General features: G+C 35.1%; 1 protein-coding gene across 3 annotated transcripts in view; it reads left to right on the top strand.

Annotated features, from left to right (window-relative positions):
* SRBD1 (S1 RNA binding domain 1) overlaps positions 1-24,730 on the top strand; it is a 226,052-nt gene that overhangs the window by 63,955 nt on the left and 137,367 nt on the right. For all 3 annotated transcript variants that reach the window (XM_005686560.3, XM_005686559.2, XM_013967606.2), the window contains exon 14: positions 575-682. In XM_005686560.3, the coding sequence (XP_005686617.3) occupies positions 575-682 (108 nt within the window). The remainder of the gene's footprint in view (positions 1-574; positions 683-24,730) is intronic.

Raw genomic sequence — 24,730 nt, 5'->3', positions numbered from 1 at the left:
GAGATCCAACCAGTTCCTCCTAAAGGAGATCAGTCCTGAGTGTTCATTGGAGGGACTGATGCTGAGGTTCCAATATTTTGGCCACCTGATGCAAAGAACTGACTCATTGGAAAAGATGCTGATGCTGGGAAAGATTGAAGGCAGGAGGAGAAGGGGACGACAGAGGATGAGATGATTGGATGTCATCACCGACTCAATGGACATGAATTTGAACAAACTCTGGGAGTTGGTGATGGACAGGGAAGCCTGGTGTCCTGCAGCCTATGGGGTTGCAAAGAGTCGGACACAACTGAGTGACTGAACTGAACTGTTCACTTATTCTTGCCTAAACTTGGTTACTTCTAGGTGGGGAGAAAGCTGACTGTTTTTGAGACTGTGTGACCATAAAACATTTCTCCTTGACCTCCTATAATGCCAAGTGCAGAGGCATTGTCTTCTATTCTACATAAGTCTGGATATATGAGACAATATGAGCATCATGTAATATTGTTTGTGCATTCTGTCCATTTTCTCCTGATTGATTTATAAGCGTGCCTTGATCTCATCCCTTTTTTCATTTTGTTTCTTCTTCAAGCTGCAGCACAGTGGTGATTGGAAATGGAACTGCCTGCCGGGAAACAGAAGCTTACTTTGCTGACCTGATAATGAACAACTACTTTGCACCACTGGATGTCGTTTACTGGTAAGGATGTTAGAAATATTTCTTTCTCTCTTTTTTTTGAGAGGCAAAGGAACTTCTGAAGTTCGATAGTGATAAATTCTTCTTTCTCTTAAGATGTATATCTTTTTGTCATCATATATCACCTCTTCCCATTCTTAAGAGCTTTGCAGGACAATGTAAAGTGTCTCTCTCTTGGAGAAATTTGAGTTTCAGTATCCTGAAACTGCTTATTTGATGCAGCAACTTAGGGCTTGGATTCATGGGATTTTTCAGGCAGTACATTGTGTGAGGGCTGTAGATAACTAGTGACTAAGTAGAATGGTGTCCTGGCCCAGCAGCTGTAGACTGTGGATAGCTTAGCCTTCTTCTCCAAAAGTTTTTCTTTTTTTTAATTTATGTATTTTTAATTAAAGGATAATTGCTTTACAGTATTATATTGTCTTCTGCCATATGTCAACATAGATCAGCCATAAATACTTATGTCCCATCCCTCTTGAACCTCCTTCCTACCTCCTACCGCATCCCACCTGTTTAGTTTGTCACAGAGCACCAGATTTAAGCTCCCTGTGTCATACAGCAAATTCTCACTGGCTAGCTATTATATTTTATATATGGTAATGTGTGTGTTTCAATTTGATGTCTGCAAATTAAATAGCTTTGGATTAGCAGGACCTAGATCTGTAGTAGTTCTGCTCCTGGATCTGGAGTAATTCTGCTTTCATTCACCATTGTTCCCTCACTCTCCTTTTAAACCTCAAAGAGCCATCTTTCCCTTTTCCAAAGTACAGTTGAATGCTAAATCCTAGAGTTTAATTCAAGAGAAGATAGTTACAATGGATGATATCTAGGGGAAAACATGTAAGAGCCATCTCCCTTGCTTTTTGAAAAATGTAATTCAGCTAATAAGTATGTGATGAGGATCAACAAAACAAAACAAAACCCAGTACAGGAAGAAGAATGCTAGGATCCATTCTGATAGACCTAAAGATGGTGGCTTTTATTTAGTGTAGCATTCCTTGGTATGTGGAATTGTATTGTAGTATATTTGTGCCAAGAGACTTCCCTGGTGGCTCAGATGGTAAAGAATCTGCCTGCACTGCAGGAGACCTGGGTTCAATCCCTGGGTTGGGAACATCCCCTGGAGAAGGGAATGGCTACCTACTCCAGTATTCTTACCTGGAGAATTCCATAGACAGAGGAGCCTGGTGGACTACAGTCCATGGGGTCACAAAGAGTTGGACCAACTGAGTGACCGTTTCACTTCTTTTTTCACTTTTCTATGCCAGGAATATAATCAAGATGTTAGAAAAGCAAATTCAGGGTAACCAAAGGGGATTAGAAGGGTAGGGTCAATCTGTAGGTGATATGGGATCATGATTCAGGATAGAATCAGGTTGAATTGTCTGTCTTAGCTTTTTTTCCTCTCCATGTTAGTTAGGTCAGTCTAGGAAGTACTGTGAATCTTCCCTATTCTGGGAATTGCACACATATACTCAGTCCTTTTGAGAACGTAAGACTAGGACCTGACATAGCTAATTCACTTTCTTTCTGGCAACTTCTCTGATTTCTGTTTAACTTGTTCACATTAATTTGATATAAATATCTTGCATACATTTACAGTGATTGTAAATAGAACTTTATTAAAGACATTAAATATTGAAGATTTGTTGGATTCTATCTGAATTTGCTTAGAGACTCTCCCCTGTCTTGAACTTGCAGCAGTGTGTGGTGGTAGGAGGAGGGTGAGCTTTGGAGCCAGAAGAATCTGGGCCTGTCTTTTGCTGTCATTATGTGCTAGTTATGCGTGTTTGGAAGGCTTACTCTGCCTCTCCGGCCTTCTCTTTCCCTCATCATTAAAATGGGGAATGCTTTAATACCTGGCCTACTAAAAATGCAGTAAATGTGTAAATAGACCAGAAAATGGAAAGAAATAGGGAATGCTTTTGCTTTCAGTAGTAACATTTTGAAGATTTCTTTATAATTATTTCCATATTCAATATTAAAACTTTCTTTAATATTTCTTTTTGTGTTATATTAAGAATTGCTTTACTATATTACTTTGTATCTCTATAAAGGGTGTCAATTTTGTTCCCCAACCATAGTACAGAATTCTTTCATTGTTTATAATTAGTTTTTCAATTCATTTTCTTGGATTTCAAGAGAATATATGATCATATCATTTATAAAAGGTATTGAATTTATCAATTCTTTTTCTAGTTGTAAACCTTTTTATTTTCTTCTCTTCTTTAATGGTATCATGCAGTATCTTTGAAAAGCTATTAAATAGTAATGATAGTGGATTTTTTCCCCTCCTTTAGTTTTATTACAATGCTTTTAGTATTTCCCTTAAGTATGTTACTGCCTTTGTATATATATTTTAAAAATCATTTAAAGGAAATAGTCTTTATTTATGAGGGTTTTAAAAATACAGATTCCTATTGTACTTAAAAAAATCAAAAATAAAAGATAACATTAATGTTTTTTCAGAATTTTGCCATGGTTTTCTCTAAAGAGGTGTTTTTTCTCTTTTGATCAATATGCTGAATTCTGAAAGTAGTAGATTTCCTACAATTGAACAATCTTTGCAGTTCTAATGTGAACTTTGTCATAGTATATCATTCTTTTAATGTACTTTTGGAATATATTTGCTAGTATTTTATTATGTGCTTTTGAAATCCTCAAATGGTGCAAATACATAATCAGAATTTACAGTGTGAGCTTTAGGAAAATCAGCTGTTCAATTTCACTTTATCATCATTTTGCCAGTTCAACATACCTTTATGAAGAAACCATATTTTCTCATCCAGTGCCTTCAAATGACATTGCAAGCTACATTTAAGTTGAAATTTCCAAGCTTTCTCTGGCAGTCATTTTTAATACTCCTGAACAGATAATCTAATGGGCATTCCTGTAATTCTGTCAGCTACTTATTTATCCTGAAAAACCTTTTCCTGACAATCCACCAGCACGTTCCTTTGTATCTATTTCTTCTAACAACTTTTGCCGTGATTTATCTGCCATAGGTTAACATACAGCATGATTTATCTTCTAATTTGTAAACCCCATGCATTCTGACCCATCTATCCAACTTCTGTCTCAGTCATTTCTCTTGAAATAAACTCTGGCACTTATACCTTCTATGGAGAAAATCATCCAAAGCTTCAATCTCAGTTATCAAAGGAAAAAAAAATCTGGATTAAGTTATAGATTATAACATGTTGGAACTTAGTTTGTCACACATGTTTAAAGTTGGAAGTGTTTGTGAAAAGGAATTACACAGTATTACATGTATCATTTGTTTTAAGTATGTGCTAGAATGATTTGATCAATTCTCTGGCCCATAGTAGATATCACTGTATTTTTTGAATATCTGAGTATTTGTTCCCATTCATTTTAAAATGTCATACTTGATTATTTTCTGTTTTTTTTTTCAATTCCTGTTTCTCCTTTTGTAAAAAAAAAAAAAGTGTTTCCTTTTATATAGTAATGGTGAAATTTATTGAAATGTAGAAATCAGTAGCTTCTTATGAAACATGTATGTTTTTATGTACTGTATCTGGTTTCTCCTACATTGATACCTTCTTAAATCGGTACCATGTTTTATTTGTCTCTGCCTCCTTCACATTGTGTATTTCTATACTTATAGATGCATCTCAATAAATATTTACTAACTTGAATTGTTGAATATTAATGTTAACACTATATGCTGCTGCTGCTGCTAAGTCACCTCAGTCGTGTCTGATTCTGTGTGACCCAATAGACGGCAGCCCACCAGGCTCCCCCGTCCCTGGGATTCTCCAGGCAAGAACACTGGAGTGGGTTGCCATTTCCTTCTCCAATGCATGAAAGTGAAAAGTGAAAGTGAAGTTGCTCAGTCGTGTCCGACTTGTAGCGACCCCATGGATTGCAGCCTACCTACCAGTCTCCTCCATCCATGGGATTTTCCAGGCAAGAGTAGTGGAGTGGGGTGCCATTGCCTTCTCCAAACACTATATGAGGCCCCTTTAAACCTGGGAGCAGAAAATGGAAAACAGAATTTAGTGCTATTAATTCATACCTTCTCTTAATGTTCCTATTCTAAAATCTGCAATTTATAAATGACTTTGATCACTGTATATTTGTTATAACCTTTCCCCTACTTCGTATATTTTCTTTTTCTCATACCAATAAATCTGTCTTTATTTCAGTTTCATCATGCACAAAATGAAATAATAAAAGTACTCATCTTACAGAGTTATCATGAAGGTTAAATGTGTTTATATATGTAGTATAATGTGCTTAGAACAGCACATCATTATTAATGAGGTCAAATATAATTTTATATATTCATTTCCTATTTCTGTAGTTTCTGTGTATGTGTGAGTGGCTTGTTTGTATCCTTTGTCCATTTTTGTGTTTTTTTTGGAAGTTTTCATTTTGTTCGTAATTGCTCATCTTGTTCAGATTTGTAAATTGTCTTTATATTAATGATTAGTTTGTTACAATTTTTGCAAATCTTGCAAATCACTTCCCCATCTTTGTGTTTGTAATTTGAGCTTTATTTCATGTAGAATTTCATATTTTATTTTCTTCAGTTTATTTATCTTTTTCTTTATGGCTTACGAGTTTTGTATCATGCTTGAAACTTTTCTTTCTGTCTTCTGATTTTTGTTTTGAAGTCACAAAACCTCATTATCCTCTCAGTTACTCATATGGTTGCTTTGAAGCTTTATTCTCTAAGAAACCAAAAATTAATGAGAGAACTTCAATAAGCTTAGATAACAGAAATAGAAAGTAGAAGGCTGTGAAATAACCTCAGGGTAGTTTTGAATATGGAAGGATGCCAGTTTCCCTTCAGGCCTGTTTGCCAACTCTGCGGTTTTGTAAACAGCAGAGCCACCTGATTTCCTCCTTTGCTTCCCCCGCCCCTCCCTTTCTCTTTACTTTCTCCTTCCCTCGTCCTTTTTCCCTCCCTCCTTATATCTATCACTTTCCCCTCCCTTAATCTCTTGTTTAGTTATATCATATTTTGGCATCTCCTGTCATTTGACAGCTGGATTGTTTCCTATCTTTGATGTATCTTTAGTTTTAAGCCTGTCAGTATAGATATTTGACCACAATTTCAGTGTTTATTTGTAGGCATGTTTAGTATGGTGTTTGTAATGAGCTGAGGAGACAGTTGTTGTTCAGTTGCTCAGTTGTGTCAGACTCTGCAATCCCATGGACTGTAGCACACCAGGTTTCCCTGTCCTTCACCATTTCCCAGAGTTTGCTCAAACTCACATCCGCTGAGTCAGTGATGCCGTCCAGTCATCTCGTCCTCTGTGGCCCTGTTCTCCTCCTGTCCTCAGTCTTTCCCAGCATCAGGGTCTTTTCCAGTGAGAGTTCTTCTGGACATTTCTGTTTTCAAATTTATTATTTACAACTCAGTCAGAAGGGTATATATATGTTGATAAGAAATAAAATATCAAATTTTTTATTGTTCCTTTTTGCTATTAGGTAGCATTCTATACTGCTTTCTTTGTTCTTTTAATACTTAAAATTTCCTAGGCTTCTTAAATAGATGAGTGATATTTTTTGGTTCTTCAAAATCTCAGCCATCACTTTTCAAATATTACCTGTGTCCCATTTTACCCTCTCTTCTACCTTTGAAATTCTGTTTACATCTACTCACCCTCCTCACTCTATCCTCCATGTTTTTTAACTTCTCTCTTTTCATTTTCCATTTCTTATTTCTCTGGGCTGCATTTTGGTTGCTTTCTTCAGACCTTTTCTCCAATTCACTAGCTTTTTCTTTAGCTTTCAGACCCATCCATTGAATTTTCATTTCTAGAAGCTGTAGTTTTTCACTTCTAGAAGTCCTATTTGTTACTTTTTCAGCTTTATTGAGACAGAATTGACATATAATAAACTGCACATATTTAATTTTTTTCAGTTTCCTAGGTTTTGACATATATGTGTTCTCCCATGAAACTGTCACCACAATTAAAATAATGAATATACCCATCACGTCCCAAATTTCCTCATATTCCTTTGTAATCCGTCCTGCCTTCCCTGAACCGTCCCTCCCCCAGGTAACCTCTGATTTGCTTTATGTAGCTATGGATTAGTTTGCACAGTTTAAACTTGTATGTAATTGGAATCATATAGTATATAGTCATACAGTGTAATTATTTTGAGGTTCATCCATGATTTGTATTTGTCAATAGTTCTTTTTGTTACTGAGTAATCTATTGTATGATTAAATCATAATTAGTTTGTTCATTTACTTGTTGATGGACATTTGAATTGTTGCTGGTATTTGGCTATTACAAATAAAATTGTATGAACATTCTTGTTCAAGTCTTTGTGTGGACAAAATGCTTTCATTGATGTTGGGTATGTAAGTAGGAGTAGAATGGCTATGTGGTATGGTAGGCATAACTTAACCTAGAAAACTGCCGAAATGTATTCTGAGGTGCTTTTACTGTTTTGCGTGCCCACCAGGAGTGTATCAGTTCCATTTTATCCATATCCTTATCAATTTGCTTGCTTTGGCCAGAAGTCTTTTAAATTTGACTATCCTAGTGGATGTGTAGTGACATTTCATTGTGGTTTTAATGGACATTCCCCAGCAAGTAATGATGTTGAGCATCTTTATTTGCTTATTTGTCATCCATGTATTTTCCTCGTGTAGTATCTGTCCAGATCTTTTTCCCATTAAAAAAATTGGATTATTTTTCTTCCTATTATTAAGAGTATTTTATATTTTTTAATATTTATTCTGAGTTCAGAGCCTAAAAGTACATGTTTTGTAAACATTTTCTTCCAGTCTCCACTCTTTTCGTTTTTTAACGTGGTCTTTGGAAAAGCAAACATTTTAAGTTTTGATGATGCTAGATTTATCAAACTTGTTTTGTATGGTTCTTGTCTTTTGTCTTATGTAAGTAATGTTTGCAAAAACTAAGGTCACTGTGATTTTCCTGTGTGTTTTGTTTTAGAAATAGCTTTAACTTTTGTTTAGGTCTGTGATTCATTTAAAGTTAATTTTTATATATGGTAAGGAGTTTTTTTTTCTATATAGCTATGGATTATTCCAGTACCTTTTGTTGAGAGATTTTCCTTTCCCCACTGAATTGCTTTGACATCTTTGTTGAAAATCAGCTGCTCATACATGTGTGGATCTGTTTCTAGAATCTGTTTCATTAACTTACATGTCTTTACACTAATCTTTGTATCTTTAACACTGCTAGTGCTGATTTGTATAGCTTAATAAGTGATGAAATTAGATGGTGTGGCCCTTCAATTTCATACTTCTTTTTCAAAATTGTTTGGCTTTTCTGTGTCCACAGCACTTCTACATAAATTGCAGAATCAGCCTTTCAGTTTGTGCTAATGGGCATGCTGGGATTTTGCATGGGAGTTGATTCTATAATGTAATTTGTAGAGACTTGACATCCATCTGTTTAATTTTTGATTTCAGTTATTTTTTTATATCTAGAAACTATTTTCAAATCTGCTTGATAATCTTATAGTTTTTCACTTGTTCCTAAATATATTTTTAAACCTTTCTTTTATTTCCTTAATTATACTTAGCATTGTTATTTTGTAGTCTGTGATAATTCTAATATCTAAAATCCTTGCAAGTCTATTTCTGCCATCTGTTGTTACTGCTGGTTCTGCTTTGTTTCCTTTTTTTGTTCTGTTAGTTTTTATTGAAAACTCCTTATTTTCATGGAACTTTGTCTGTGGGAATTCACTGAGGCCTGGATTGATTGTGAGTCTCTTCAAAGAGGATTTGTATTTCCTTCTGTCAGGCTCCTGTAGACACTACCAGTTTGGGATCATTTAAATTAAATTCTCGGCTTGATTTTTATTTTTGCTGGCCACCCAGGAGTGTGAATTTCGGCTGCAAACGAAAGAGATGGCTTATGGTTCCATGTTCGCATCAGAGATTTCTCCTGTGACAAGGTCTGAGGTAGTCATTGTCATTGCAGTGTCCTGGGGTTAGGGTACAGGGTATACTTTGACCCATATACTGCAGATTTAACACTTTTTGATATCAGCTTTATATGTGGGAGGGTTGTTGGAGGAATCATTTGTTAATACCATCTAAAACCCAGGTGGACCCTGGGTTTTGTCTTCTGTGAAGCTCTTCTCTAATTCTGTGAAGCTCTCTGAGGCCATAAAATTCACCTGGTTCAGCAATGCTCTCAGGTAAAAGTAAGCTTCAGAAATCAAGGTTCCTGTGTTCTTCGTCTTCCCTTTTTTTTTTTTTGCTAGAGTATTTTTTTTTTTTTTTTTGCCAACTCGCTAATGCATTTAAGAAGATGTATTATATCTAGTATTTGTATTTGTTTTCAATAAACTGTTGATGCGGCTAACCAGTTTTCCGTATTACTGGCAACATGGTCACTACTTAATTTTCTGTCCTTAGTCTGCTTTAAATTTAAAATTTGGTGTGAGATTTAGAAGATGATCATTTAAAATCATCTCAATTTATACTTCCTTTGTTCTGACCTTGCCACTTGCAGCAGTGAAATTGCTGAGCCCTAATCACTGGACTGCCAGGGAATTCCCTCAATTTATGCTTTTAGGTTAAGAACTATTTGGTTCTTTTTCCTCTTTCCTCTGGGTATGAATGCTTATGAAATACGTACATGATATTGTTCTTTGTCAGTTTACTAGCCTTTTTAAAAAAGTATGCTTGGAAGAATTTTGATAGTCCAGGAAAATATGAGAAGGAAAATAAAAATAATTTGTAATTCACCACTCAGAGAATGATATTAATATTTTATTATATTTTATTCTGTTAATAGTTATTTTACTTTATTTATTCGTTCATTCAACAAATATTTATCATATGTGGATGATTAATTGAATGAGATAGACTCAAAACAGTGCAAGAAAAAAACTTTTTATTTCTCTCTTACTCCATAATCATGTTTGGAGTAGTTCTTTTCATTCTTGCCTGTAATAATGGAGAGATCTCAGCTTCTTCATTTCCTTTTAGTCATTAGGGTAGTCTCATTTTAGCAATCATAATATCTTCTCTAGTGTAATAATCAAAGCTCCAAACCTGAGATAAATTAAATTCCATGTCACTCTGGGAAATACTGCTGTACTAATGGGTTTTGCAGGAGCCATAACTTCCTTCCTTTTCCCTTCTTGTTATTTTTCTCTTCCTCTCTAATTCACTAGCTGAATTTTCTCCAAGTTGAGTTCTCAGAGTTGAGAATAGGGAAAAGAAGCCTAGTCCTTCTAGACTAGACTCTAGACTCTAGAGGAGAGAGTCCTCTCAGTGGCACCTTTACTGTTGCTGATCCATTGTTCTATGGGGTGTTTTTGAAAAACTTCTGTTTTTGTTTTCTGAGATTTTCACCAATAGGATCCTTGAACTGCAATCCCTGTGTGTCTGCGTGTGTGTGTGTTTATATTCTATGTCAATTAGTGATAAATTCTATATAGAGAATTAAAAGCAAGGTAAGTGGATAGAGAGGGACAAGAAGTGACATTTTTGGTAGAGATAGATATAACAAATACTCTTGTCTTTTAGTGATAGGAATTCTATTTGTGTGGTGTGATGTATGAGATATATTTTAAGGAAACCACCCAGGCTGAAATAAAGCATGATGAATTTATGTCCTTGTTTATCTGTGTTATCCAGACTTGTGTCATTATTGTCATCTTTTCCATGTCATACGGCTCTGTAAGGCCATGTTTTTCAAATTGTAGATTGTAACCCATTAGTGGAAGGTGAAGGCAGTAGTGGGTCCTAGCAGCATTAAAAAAAATTAAATAGGAAACAATAGAAAAGGCTAAGTATTATTTCATGAATATTTGCTTTAGTGGCATATATGTATTTTGTACTGGGTTGAGTTCTTTTGAATTCCTTCACCAAATTTCAAAGTTTGGGGGAATTCCCCGTGTATAGTCCCCTGTATATGACAGGCAGTGCTCGGACACCAGCTCGATGCCCTGCTGTTCAGTTCTGATACTGTCTACCTAGAGATAGCTTAGATTCCATAGGCCAGTGGCTCAGTCCCACGTGACTGTAAACTCCTCCCATCCCCAGATTGTTACCTGTATTTATGACCGACTAACTAGCTGTAGATTGGAGTTCCCAACCTCTGGAAACCCTCCTCAGGTTTGATTAATTTGCTAGAGTGACTCAAAGAACTCAGGAAAACAGTTTAATTGCCCAACTGGTGTACTATAAGAGGATAGGATACAGGAAAGGCTTCCCTGGTGGCTCAGTGGTAAAGAATCCACCTGCCAGTGCAAGAGATACAGGTTCGATCCTTGGGTTGGAAGATCCCCTGGAGAAGGAAATGGTGGCCCACAGCAGTATTCTTGCCTGGGAAATCCCATGGACAGAGTACAGTGATGGCTTGAGAAAATGTGCTGTGATATTCTAGGGTTTTGTTGTCTTTCACCTACTGGTATTTCTTCCTCCATTTCTTTGACTATTATAAACACTAGACTGTTGTTTATAAGGCTTACTTTCTAGGATGTTTGTGACATTGAGTAAGTTTAAAAATAAAACTGTTGTGCATCCAGTATAATTTATGTTCATGTTGTTGAAATGGCCTAATATTTTTTTTTAATATACCTGTATAGAGAGACCATTTCAGTGAGGTATGTTGGAAAGGGAGGCATAAGGAATGAATAATTATGGTGCCTATGTGGTTTTAAAATACTATTAGGTTTCAGATTCAGTTTGACAGTTTTTGATCAAAATAAAATATGGTTTAGCAGTTTGTAATCCATGTGTTTCTCTATCCCCAAGTCCAACTTAAGTATCTGCAGGAATTACCCCAGCTTCCCTCTCTTCCCCTTAACTCTTGCACATCTTTGTTTATTGACTTAGATTAGAACTGGCTTCAAGCCCAGTGATGGTCATTTCATGTCTCGAGGTTTTTGGTTACAAATCTGCTTTTGTTGCCAGATCCAATAAAGAGTCTTGATTGTTTTTGTTAGTTTTATTGTAGGTTCTTGCCAAAGATACAGTGTATTATAACCAAAACAGATGTTCTGTTTAGACAAGTGTATTTGCTATAACAACCAAAAATGTAAATTAAATATGTTCAACATTAATGTAAGAATTGATGAGCTTTGGAATGTTGAGTGTTTTTGATAACCTTTAGAAATGGAAGGAACAATGCCTTATTTTGAGCAATTGTTTTACATTTTTTCTCTGCCCATATTAGTTTGTGTACGTAGTCTTATATTCTTATACCCTCTCTATGCTCGTGTTTTACTGTGATCTTGAAAGCAGAGTGGAGTTCACCAATTTTATATATACATGGTTCAGTTATTTCTTGAAGTGCATACGTCAAATAAACACTATTTTGTCATCGATACATGGTTGAGTAGAAAAAATATTTTTAGGATTCTCATGCTTATAAATAGGTAGACAAAATAATTACATTGATTTTTCAAAAAATATGTATTTGTTGAAGTTAGCAACCATATTATAGTGTTGTAATATAGGTCTTTTGGGACTGTAAATAACCTGTTTCTGTGATTAGAGCCTGATTTATGCTGAATTCTGTGTAATAGTGAACACCAGTGTATTTTGAATATGAAAAGAATATGTTTATATTATGTAATTTTAACTCTTCTTTTTGATCATAGTTCCTAGAATAAATTAGATGTGTGAATGCCTTATCAACAGGTTACTAATGGAACAAGTTTTATGTTGAGATTGTCAACTCTGGCTTATTCTGATTCATGTTTTTCTTTCCTTTGGCATTAAACAGCTTGCTGTTGTCCCTCACATTTGACCAGTACTTGAAAAAATATATTCAGTTGATTATTTGGGAACATTAAATTTTTTTGATTAGAACTGTTTGGGTTATGCAGAAATACTATGGGTCTGTTTCATGTTTCAGTTGCATTAAAACGGTGAAAAAAGTACTAGAATTCTTTGTCATTGAGATCTTTTTCATTTGGTTATATAGAACTTGAAGATTACGGGACCAGAAATTGCTATTTGTAAACAGTAGTTTTTTAATCCACCTTATTTGTGTTTTAAACTTTTTTTTTTGAGGGGGCACCTTTTGATTCTAATGTATTTTATATGGCTAAATCTTTGTGTTACGCTCTCCTAACTTATTGAAATACCACTTTCAAGTTCTCCACATCTGTACATTTCTAAGGTTACACCCAGCTTAATTCCCATTACTTTTCTGCTTCACAGCACTTGCAGTTTGAAGGGACCCTAACATTTGGGTTCACATTATGATAATTAGGTTTTAGGGGAATAGGGGATTAAAGATGTCTCAGGTCTAGTTGCAGAATAAAGTTCAGAAGCACTTGTAAAACTTGCCTGATTGGTGGGTAGAAGAGCTTTTATTTATTCACTACTCATGCAGCATTAATCCGTATTTCATCAGGTACCTACAGTGCTGTAATTCTAGATGTGACCTAGGGACTTGATTTACTTCAGCTCCGTTTTCTTTATTAATGTGCCATGAAAGAGGTACATGAAAGATAGCCAACATCAAAGTACCTTTTAAAGTAAAATGGTTGATAGGAATTCCCTGGTATTTAACACTGTCTGTCAAATGTTTCAGCTGGTTTGCATCCTTTTACAAGCTATTGCTTGCTGCCCTAAAAGAAATTTAAAGCAGTTGTTTCAAGTCTTGATGGGGGTGGAGTGTGTTATGGTGGCAGTTGTGGTGGTGGTTGGGTGGCAATGGTTAGCTAGAGAAGAGAGTAAATGAGAAGTTAAGGAAATATTCTTTTTCAGCTGTGCTCCACCCAAGATGGTTTGTTTTTGTGTTTTCCTTCGGGTTGGGTAGTGTTTAGTCCAGTGTGGTGCTTATGATCCGAGTGATAAGGTACTCATCTGGGTTATAAGAAGACTGAAGAAGGTGTCCAAAGAGAATTCATCAGACCTCTGTGAAAGCAAGAATAAAAGGCAATGTCAGTATCTTATTCAGAAGATTGTTTTAACTAGTTTAACTTCACAGCCTGTTTATTCTTTAATGAGTTATCTGAGAAAAGGTTTTAAGCATAGTAATGTGGGAAACTGAGTCTTAAGAACAAAGGAAATAGGACTCAGAAGAGGCTTGCCATAGGTATTGTGGAATATTTATTTTCCTGTAAACCAGTGTTTTAGAGTCTATTTATTGTCTCTGTTCTAGGCTGAATATATGGGGTAGAACTTCCTATAGCTCAGTTTTGAAACTGATTCCTTCCTTGTTTCACAAATATTTGTTGGGTGTTTCCTCTACTTAAGAAATATTTAAAACTTTTTTGCTTTTTAAATAATTACAAGGATTGTCTGTGGATCTGTTCCTATCATCTTTACCATGAATTATCTTAATTTTCACCCTGGAGAAGGAAGTAGCAACCGACTCCAGTATTCCTGCCAGAAAAATCCCATGGATAGTGGAGCCTGGCAGACTACAGTCCTTGGGGTTGCAAAAGAGTCGGACATAACTAAGCAACTAAACAACATCTTAATCTGAATAGTAAAGAATAGGAGTTACAGAATGTCTTATAAAATGAAAGACTTGTTTCATTTTACTTGTTTTCAGATTTATATTTTCAACTTAACTAACATAAACTTGACTTGTGGAAGTCTTTTAAAATCCATTGTAATAAAAACTTTTCTTGTAATTAGTATCTGTTAAAATGTATTTGGTGGACAAGAAAATAGCAACCCACTCCAGTATTCTTGCCTAGAAAATTCCATGTACAGAGGAGCCTGCTGGGCTATAGACTGTGGGGTTGCAGAAGAGTTGGACATGACAGTGCACATGCAAAATGTATTTGTATAGTATTAGAATGCTTTAAAAATAGCATATTCTCTTGATATTCTTTAATTTTGTTTAATTAATTCTTTAATCCTTTTGTTTGCACTTCCATGCTTAACTAACTTTTTATTCTCCTATGGTGGGAGGATAAATTTCAGTCCAGACCTGGTCTTGGTACTAAAGCATTTTGCCTATAATATAAGAAACCAGCACTACCATTGACATATAGGTGTTTGATAATGGCCTTTTCTTTATAAGGAAAGCAGATGCTTGAGATAGACAAACAGACATTCTATTTTTGTCAATATAGAACAAGCTACAGAGGTCTCCCGAAAGGAGATAGTTTACTAAGTGTATATTGAAAGTGAGCAGTGTATTTAGTTTGTGTGGCATTTGAATCTGTGATTAAGGAATGGGGTGGAGGAAGTTTATCTTGCCCATTTGTTGATATATGAGAAACACAGAACTTGCTGCCATTCCTGTAAGCCATATATGGCTCACCCCTGGCATTAGGAAGAGTGACTTTGGGGATGGAGAGAAATGGATACTAGGAAATAGGTAATAGGATTAAAGCTGGAAGATGTACGGCTTTCTATTCATGGCACAACTTTCTTCAACCTCTGATGCATCCCCCCTTCACAGTTAACAGCATCTTTTTCAGCATACAAGCTAGGTTCTTTTAATAATTTGACATGATTCATCATAGTCATAGGCAGTTGGGAGCAGTGCAGCTGCCTAAAAAAAAGTTATCAGGATCTTTTTTTGCAAGCATTTTAGCTTTCCTGAGGCAGAGTTGTGGAGGCCTTTGGTTGACATAGTAACTAATGCTTTTGACTCTTTTTGGAGTTTTTGTGCATCCTGTCTGATTTATAAACAGTATTGTTAAAAACCACATGATTTGGCCCTACTATTGTACTTACTATTAAATATTGCTGCACAGTATTCAAACTTAATAGCTATAAGTTAATGTAAAGCTTGATTGGTAAGAACCAACAGTGAAGGGTTATAAGTGACATTTATTAGTTACTTAGTGATAAACAGTTTGAACTTGCAAGTCACCAGCTTAGCAGTTGATCAGTATATTTTTGACTGACTCATATTTCCTTCATTTACCCAAAATTTTTATTATTCTTCAAAGTATTTTTATTTTTTCTTTCAACACAAGGTTCATGAACCACAGAAGGGACCATAAGAAGTTAGACTATATTCCCAACTCCCAACAGGTTTAAATTCAGACAGTTCCATGGTTTAAATCATGATGTTGCCATCATTGTCGTTATCATATTCTACTTGCTATTTTAAGTGACACTTCATAATATATTGTAGATGTCTCTGGCTCAGAATTAAGATGTTGGTGTGGGCAAAATGCAAAAACTTTGAGGAAAGATAAAAATGTGAAGAAGCCTCTACAATATGTCTTCAGAGTATAATGAGAAATACTTTGAGGATATTCCTTTCTCTTCAGGCCACTAGGATTCAGTGATTTCCTTGTCTTCCAGGACTTATTTTGAATTAAAATTTACTGGTCATAAAAGAAGAACCTATTTTCTTTCTTATCTTTATTGCTTTATTAGAGGACCCTTACCTCTTAACCTTTTGTGAGACTCTGTGTCTGATTCTAAGTACGAAATGCTACTTTTAGTTAGCTTAGCCTTTAGTGCAAAGACTAATAATTAAAGTTTTTACCAGGAAATTGGTCTTTTCTGTTTTAATAAAATTTTGTTGGGTGCAGAAAGATAGGATGTTAAGAACTTCAGCTCAAATTTTCCAATTTGAGACTTGATATTTTTCTCATTCATGGTTTTTGGTGGGCAGTTATGAGAAGTAGATAGAGAAAGCTAACCTGAGAATCTCTTAGGAATGTCTTGGACTTTTGAAGTATCTTAGGTTTTTCAGGTTTGATTTCTTCATCCTCTTTCATTTTCTTACTGCTGTTTTTCTTTCCTGTCTTCCTTGTGGCTACCTTTCCTTAGTGACAGGTTTTTATTAGATGGAAAAATGTAAACTGAATTTGTTCTGTTGAATTTAATATCTTTTTTTAATTTATTTTTTTATTGAAGGATAATTGCTTTACAGAATTTTGTTTTCTGTCAAACGTCAACATGAATCAGCCATAGGTATACATATATCCCCTCCCTTTTGAACCTCCCTCCCATTTCTCTCCCCATCCCACCCCTCTAGGTTGATACAGAGCCTCTGTTTGAGTTTCCTGAGCCATACAGCAAATTCCTGTTGGCTATCTATTTTACATACGGTAATGTAAGTTTCCACGTTACTCTTTCCATACATCCTACCCTCTCCTCCCCTCTCCCCATGTCCATGAGTCTAGTCTCTATGTCTGTTTCTCCATTGCTGCCCTGTAGGTAAATTCTTCAGTACCATTCTTCTAGATTCCATGTATGTGTGTTAGAATACGACATTTATCTTTCTCTTTCTGACTCACTTCACTCTGTATAATAGGTTCTAGGTTCATCCACCTCATCAGAACTGACTCAAAGGCATTTCTTTTTATGATTGAGTAATATTCCATTGTGTATATGTACCACAACTTCTTAATCCATTCATTTGTTGATGGACATCTAGGTTGCTTCCATGTTCTAGCCATTGTAAATAGTGCTGCAATGAGCAATGGGATACATGTGTCTTTTTCAACCCTGGTTTCCTCAGGGTATATGCCTAGGAGTCGGATTGTGGATCATATTGTGGTTTTATTCCTAGTTTTTTAAGGAATCTCCATACCGTCTTCCATAGTGGCTGTATCAATTTACATTCCCACAAACAGTGCAAGAGCATTCCCTTTTCTCTACACCCTCTCCAGCATTTATTGTTTGTAGACTTTTTTGATGATGGCCATTCTGACTGGTTGGAGAAGGAAATGGCAACCCACTCCAATATTCTTATGTAGAGAATCCTGTGGACAGAGGAGCCTGGTGGGCTGCTGGCCATAGGATTGCACAGAGTCAGACACGACTGAAGCGACTTAGCATGCATGTATGCATTGGAGAAGGAAATGGCAGCCCACTCCAGTATTCTTGCCTAGAGAATCCTAGGATCAGAGAAGCCTGGTGGGCTGCCATCCGTGGGGTCACACAGAGTCAGACACCACTGAAGTGACTTAGCAGCAGCAGCATTCTGACTGGTGTGAGGTGATATTTCATTGTTTTGATTTGCATTTTTCTAATTAATGAGTGATGTTGAGCATCTTTTCATGTGTTTGTTAGCCATCTTTGGAGAAATGTCTTTTTAGGTCTTTTCCCTACTTTTTGATTAGGTTGTTTGTTTTCTTGGTATTGAGTTATATGAGCTGCTTGTATATTTTGGAAATTAATCCTTTTTCAGTTGTTTCATTTGCTATTGTTTTCTCCCACTCTGAGGGTTGTCTTTTCACCTTGCTTATAGTTTCCTTTGCTGTGCAAAAGCTTTTAAGTTTAATCAGGTCCTACTTCTTTACTTTTGTTTTTATTTCCATTACTCTAGGAGGTGGGTCATAGAGGATCTTGCTTTGATTTATATCATGGAGTGTTCTGCCTATCTTTTCTTCTAAGAGTTTCATAGTTTCTGGTCTTACATTTAGGTCTTTAATCCATTTTGAGTTTACCTTTGTGTATGGTGTTAGGAAGTGTTCTAATTTCATTCTTTTACATGTAGTTGTCCAGTTTTCCCAGCACCATTTATTGAAGAGGCTGTCTTTGCCTCATTATATATTCTTGCCTCCTTTGTCAAAAATAAGATATCCATAGGTGCATGGGTTTATTTCTGGGCTTTCTGTCTTGTTCCATTGGTCTATATTTCTGTTTTTGTGCTGTGCCATACTGTCTTGATGACTATAGCTTTGTAGTATAATCTGAAGTTGGGAAGATTGATTCCTCCAGCTCCATTCTTCTTTCTCAAGACTGCTTTGGGTATTCGGGGTCTTTTGTTTTTCCATATGAATTGTGAAATTTTTTGTTCTAGTTCTGTGAAGAATGCTATAGGTAATTTGATAGGGATTGCATTGAATCTGTAGATTGCATTTGGTAGTATAGTCATTTTCACAGTATTGATTCTTCCTACCCAGGAACATGGAATGTCTATCTGTTTCTGTTATCTTTGATTTCTTTCATCAGTGCCTTATAATTTTCTGTGTACAGTTCTTTTGTCTCCTTAGGTAAGTTTATTCCAAGATATGTGATCCTAGATATTGTTGCAGTGGTGAATGGGACTGATTTCTTAATTTCTCTTTCTAAGAATTAAGTGTTTTCAGGGAAAATTTGTCTCCCAAATCTGGTATATACAATAGCATCCCTTTTTTTGTTGCTATAACGTAGAAGTGAAATATTTCATTTAATATTTGATCCAGCTCATCTGTACTCCTCAGTCTCATAGTCTGCTATCTGTCCCACTGCTCTTGAATGTCTTACTTCTGCTTTCGATAGTCATCTTTTCTATGCATCTTTGTACCTCTTATTCTTAGATAACGCCCAACTATTTTCTTCATTCCCTTTATCTTTTCTGTATATCTTTTCCTTGATAATTTCTCCATCTACTTATGAGGCTCCTTTTGCATTTGAAGGTTTTAAATCTACATCCTTAGTTTCAAGTTCTCTCCAGAGATCTGGACTCAAATTTCAGTGGCTGACTGCCAGTCTCCTGAGTTTCCCCTCTGTTTCAACCAAACTGAACTCCTTGCTTTGGCTCCCAATGCCAGTTTTCCTCATGTGTTTTTTGTTGTTGTTGTTGTTCTTTTGTTAGCTCTTCCTTTGTTGATGGTCTAGCAATTCCTTGGTCACAAAATTGGTAATCTTTAATTTATGTTTCTGCTACATACTCCATTCAGACTGTCAGCAAGTCCTGTCAGTTCTCTCTGGTCTGTTTTTTCCTATTTCTTCCTTTCATTGTCTCCTGTTTGCCAGTCTTTTTCCTTTGAGAGTTTAAGCCTGTCATAAACTGGCTTCAAACTACTTTTCCAATGTAAATCTCTTATACTCCCTTTCAACCCAAGACATGATCTTTCAAGCATTTGTAATCTGAGTCTACACAGTTATCTTTTTGTTATGCCATTGATGCTGTTTATTAAGTAAGTGTTACTCAGTCGTGCCTGACTCTTTGCGACCCCATGAACTGTAGCCCACCAGGCTTCTCTGTCCATGGGATTTTCCAGACAAGGATACTGGAGTGGGTTGCCATTTCCTTCTGCAGCCATTCATTAAGGACTCATATAATTTAATATTATAATCCACAGTTGATTCATTATAAAAATTAGCATAGTTGTAATTTATATTTTATGAAATATAAGCTAAATATATCCATTTTCAGTATTTTATTTTGCGGGGTAGCCTCATTTATGTCCTCTGATCTGCTTTGTTTACAATATTTTAGTTCCTGTTTTCAGTGGATTCCACTTAAGTGCCCTTTCTCTTCTTACTAAGTGTCCTCAGTTATCAAGAATTCTTATATGCCAAGTAAATTGGAATATTTGTTCTTTAAACATGTGTGGTGTAGTTTGATTTTTTTTCCTGCCTCTTTTGTAGTTGAAAAACAGGCTGTGGAGCCAGATTCAAATTATAGCCTCATTTCTTACTGCCACAATGACAAGTTATTTCATCTCTAAAGTGGAGATAATAGTAGTATCTACCATAAGATTTCAGTTAAGATTAAATGGAGTAATACGTTTAAAAATACTTAAAATAGTGCTTGATTCATAGTATCCAATCAGTAAATATTAGTTGCTACTATTTTTATTGGGCTGCCCTTGTGGCTCAGTGGTAAAGAACTTGCCTGCCAATGCAAGAGACACAGCCTCAATCCCTGGGTTGGGAAGATCCCCTGGAGGAGGGCATGGCAATCGACTCCAGTATTCTTACCTGGGAAATCCCATGCACAAAGGAGCTTGTCGATCTACAGTCTGTGGTGCTCAAAAGGGTCAGACAATACCTAGCGACTAAACACCAATGACATTTTTATTGTAACTACTAAATGTATAAGAAAAATTATATTTTAATAATAATAAGTTATTATTATTCATACTTTTTCTTTCTATGGAATACCCTTTCCTCATCCTCTGTTGTTGCTTGAATTTCAGGGCAATATTCAGGGCTTGTCTGAGATGAGTGTGAGATGTCTGAGATAAAATGCCTGTATCTCAGGTCTTGTCTGAGATGCCACATCCTCCATGAAACCCTTTAAATGTCTGCAGTTGGAACTAATCTTGCTTTCCTTCATATTCTCATAAAACTTTCTATGTATTTCTACTGTGACACATAAAGCACAGTGTTCTTTATACTGCTCTACTTGTGTAACTGTTATTTGGCAAATTGTGGCTAGGGAGACTGCTGTTCATGCTTCTAGAACAGTACTTTGATTGATGTTTTGCCTATGTTGGTATTCAAAAGTGTGAACTGATTTAAAACTGGTAACCGTTCCCTCCTGGGAGATATGTATATGGAGAGTATGTATACATGTGTATTTATGTGCATACATAATTCTGTAAGGGCTGAGGATACAAAAAAGGTATGTTTTCCAGATTAGACCAAAGTGTTATCAATACATTGAAAAATATTTTGAAAATACACCCTACAAACAAAAGAAAATATATAATTTAAATAATGACCACATGATCTGTGTCCTCACCACTCAGCTTGGAAGACAAATAACATTATCAGTATTTTTGAAGCCCTCTGTCTATCCCTTCTTCAGTATACCTCTCATCACTCCTTCCAGAAATAGTAGTTCTGCTGAACTCTGTGTTAATAATTCCCTTCTTATTTTCCATAATGGCTCCTTTATAGAAATAGAATCCTATTGCATGTATTCTTCTGTGAGTAGCTTTTCTTACTCAGGATTATTTCGTAGACTCATTCATTTTGGTATGTATATGTATATATATAACTATGATTCATTAATTATACAATATTTTTCTATTTTAGAGTTGATGTACATAAAAATGGGTGTTTTTTTGGCAGTCTCAATTCATTTGTTTAAATACCACCTTTATTGAGCTGTAATTTATATACTGTATACTTTACCCATTTGAGGTGTACAATTCAGTGATTTTAGTATATTCACAGATATGTACAGTGATTACCACTATCAATTTTAAAACATTTCATCATCTCAAAAAGAACCCTGTTCCTTTAGCTATCAGTCCCCATCCATCTCCTCCAAACTGTAAGTAACCACTGATCTACTTTTTGTGTCTATAGATTTCTCTGGTTTGAACATTGCATATGAATGAAATCATAGCATATACGGCTTTGGTAACTGTCTGCTTTTTTAGTACAAGGTTCATCTGTGTTGTAACATGTATCAGATGGTTATTGGGTTTCCCTTGTGGCTCAGCTGATAAAGAATCCACCTGCAGTGCGGGAGACCTGGGTTTGATCCCTGGGTTCGGAAGATCCTCTGGAGAAGGGAAAGGCTACCCACTCTGGTATTCTGGCCTGGAGAATTTCATGGACTGTATAGTCCATGGGGTCTCAAAGAGTGACTGAGTGACTTTCACTTTTACATGGTTATTCTTTTTTATGACTGAATAATATTCCATTGTATGAATACACTGTGATTTGTTTATCCATTCATCAGTTGATGGATATGTAGGTTAGTTATACTCTTTGGCTATTATGAATAATGCTGCTATAAATATTCATGTATAAGCTTTTTGTGTAGACATATGGAGCATTGCTGTGGTAACTCTAACTGATTGAGGCACTGCAGAATGTTTTCCAAAGTGTTGGTATGATTTTACATTCCTACCAGCAATGTATGGGGGTTCTGACTTTTCCGCATCCTCACCACTTATTAGACTCTTTGGTTCTGGATATTCTCGTGGGTATGGAGTGGTATTTTGCTGTGGATTCAGTTTGCATTTCTTTGATGACTGATGGCATCAAGCATCTTTTCATATACATATTGGCCATTTGTATAAATTCCTTGAATATATATCATCTATTCAGATCCCTTGCTCATTTTTAAAATTTTTTATTATTGCATTTAAAGCCTTCTTTATAAGTTTTAGATACATTCTATGGATTGTGTTTTTACTTTCTTGATGATCGCATGTAAAGCACAGAAGTATTAAATCTTGTTGAAATCCAATTTGTCTTATTTTTCTTTTGTTGCTCATGTTTTGAGATCATATATAAGAATCCTTAGCCAAATCCAAGGTCATGAAGATTTACTCATATGTTCTCTTCTAAGAATTTTATAGTTTTAGCTCTTCCATTCAGATCTTTGATCCATTTTGAGTTAACTTTTATGTGTTAACTGTCTTTTTATACATGGTAAGAGTCCCGATTGGATGATCTTAGCTCCCTTATCAAAATCAGTTGACCAAAAAAGTGTAAGTTTACTTGTGGCTTCTTTTTCATGGAGCTGTTTCTCTATCCTAGTGCCACTTGTCACATTGCGTTGATAATCGTTGATTTATAATAAGTTTTGAAATCAGGAAATGTGAGTCCTCTGCTTTGTCCTTCTTTTTCAGTGTTGTTTGGGCTCTTCAGGATCCCTTGCATTCCATATGAATTTCAGGTTCAGTTTGACAATTTCTACAAAGCAATCAGTTGAGATTCTGATATAGACTGTATTGAGTGAGTACATCAGTTTGGAGATTACTGAGGTTTTATTATTTTAACAATAAGTCTTCCAATCATGTGGTGTATTTCTATTTGTTTAGATCTTCTTTAATTTCTTTTAACAGTGTTTTGCAGTTTTCAGAGTAAAATTTTATCTTTTATTAAATTTATTATTAGAGATTTTATTCTTGTTGATGCTATTGTAAATGGAATTTTCTTACTTCATTTTCAGATTGTTCAAGTGTATAGAAACAGGCCTAATTTTTGTAATCTTGTATCTTACAAACATGCTGAACATATTAATTGGTCCTAACAGTTTTTTAGTGTATCCCTTAGGATTTTCTGTATATAAGATCATACCACCTATAAATCAAGATAATACTATTTTTTTCTTTTCAACCTGGGTGAATCTTATTTTTACCTAATTGCCTTAGCTAGATTCTCCAATTCAGTGTTGAATAGAAGTGGGCAGAGCAGAATCCTTAACTTGTTCCCATTCTTAGGAAAAAGCATCCAGTCTCTCATCATTAACTGTGATGTTGACTATGAGGGTTTTTTTGCTTTGCTTTGTTTTTTATGTGCCCTTTATCTGGTTGAGAAAGTTCCCTTCTAATCCTCATTTTTTTTTTTAGTTGTTTTTTTTTATCATGGATGTATGTTGGATTTTGTTAGTTGCCTTTAACTATTGAGGTAATCATATGAATTTTTTTTACTCTGTTAATATGACATTACATTAATTGACTTTTGGGTGTTGAACCCATTTTGCATTCTTGGGGTAAGTCTCACTTGGTCTTGGTGTATAATTCTTTTTATATGTTTCTGAATTTGGTTTGCTAGTATTTTGTTGAGAATTTGTATGTGCTCATTTGTAAGAGACATTAGTCTGTATTTTATTGTTGCTGTCTTAGTCTGCTTTTGGTATCAGGGTACAACTACAGCCCCCATAGAATGAGTTGGAAAGTGTTCCTTCTTCCATGTAGAGAAGTTTATGAGGATTGGTGTTCTTTTTTTTTTTTTTTTTAGTGTTTGGTATAATCAAATTCAGTCATACATTTTTCAGTAGTTTTTGTCTTTTCAGGAATTTGTCCATTTCACCTAAATTAACTAATTTATTGGTATTTTTCTTACTATTCCTTTAAAGTTATTTTTATATTTTTAACATAGGTAGTAATGTCCTCTTCTCTAACTTTATTAATTTAATTCATCTTTTTCCCCTTGGTTAGTATAGCACACAGTTTGTTAATTTTCTTGATGTTTTCCTAAAAACTAACTTGTTATTTCATTGAATTTCTCTATTGTTTCTCTTTCTCTGTTTCATTGATTTATGTTCTTTTTAATGTTTTTCCTTCTGCTTGTTTCAGGTTTAGTTTGCTCTTTTTTATCCAGTCTCTTGGGTGGACATTTAAGTTTTTTTATTTTTATTTTTTCATTTTTTAAAAATATAAGCATTTATAACTGTAGTTTTTCCTCTAAGCAATCCTTCAGCTTTATCTGATGAAGTTTGGTGTTTTGTCTTTCTTTTCATTCAGACTATTTTTAATTCCCTTTTTGATTTTTTCCTTTGATCAGTTAATTACTAGTGTATTTTTCAGTTTCCATATTTTTTTGAATTTCCCAAATTTCTTTATCATTTCTAATTTTATTCCATTGTGATTATAGAACATACTTTATGTTTTTTCTATCCTTTTAGTTTTTATTTATTTACTTTTATTTTGTCACCAGTGCTGTTTTAAATTTGTTTTACCTGTTCTAAAGTATACATAACATGTTATTTTTCATTTTAATCACTCATAAGT

Source organism: Capra hircus, chromosome 11, assembly GCF_001704415.2.
Source record: "Capra hircus breed San Clemente chromosome 11, ASM170441v1, whole genome shotgun sequence".
In the NCBI taxonomy this organism is placed as follows: Eukaryota; Metazoa; Chordata; class Mammalia; order Artiodactyla; family Bovidae; genus Capra; species Capra hircus.
The sequence above is the reverse complement of the archived record's forward strand: the minus strand, read 5'-3'. Positions and strand labels throughout refer to the sequence as shown.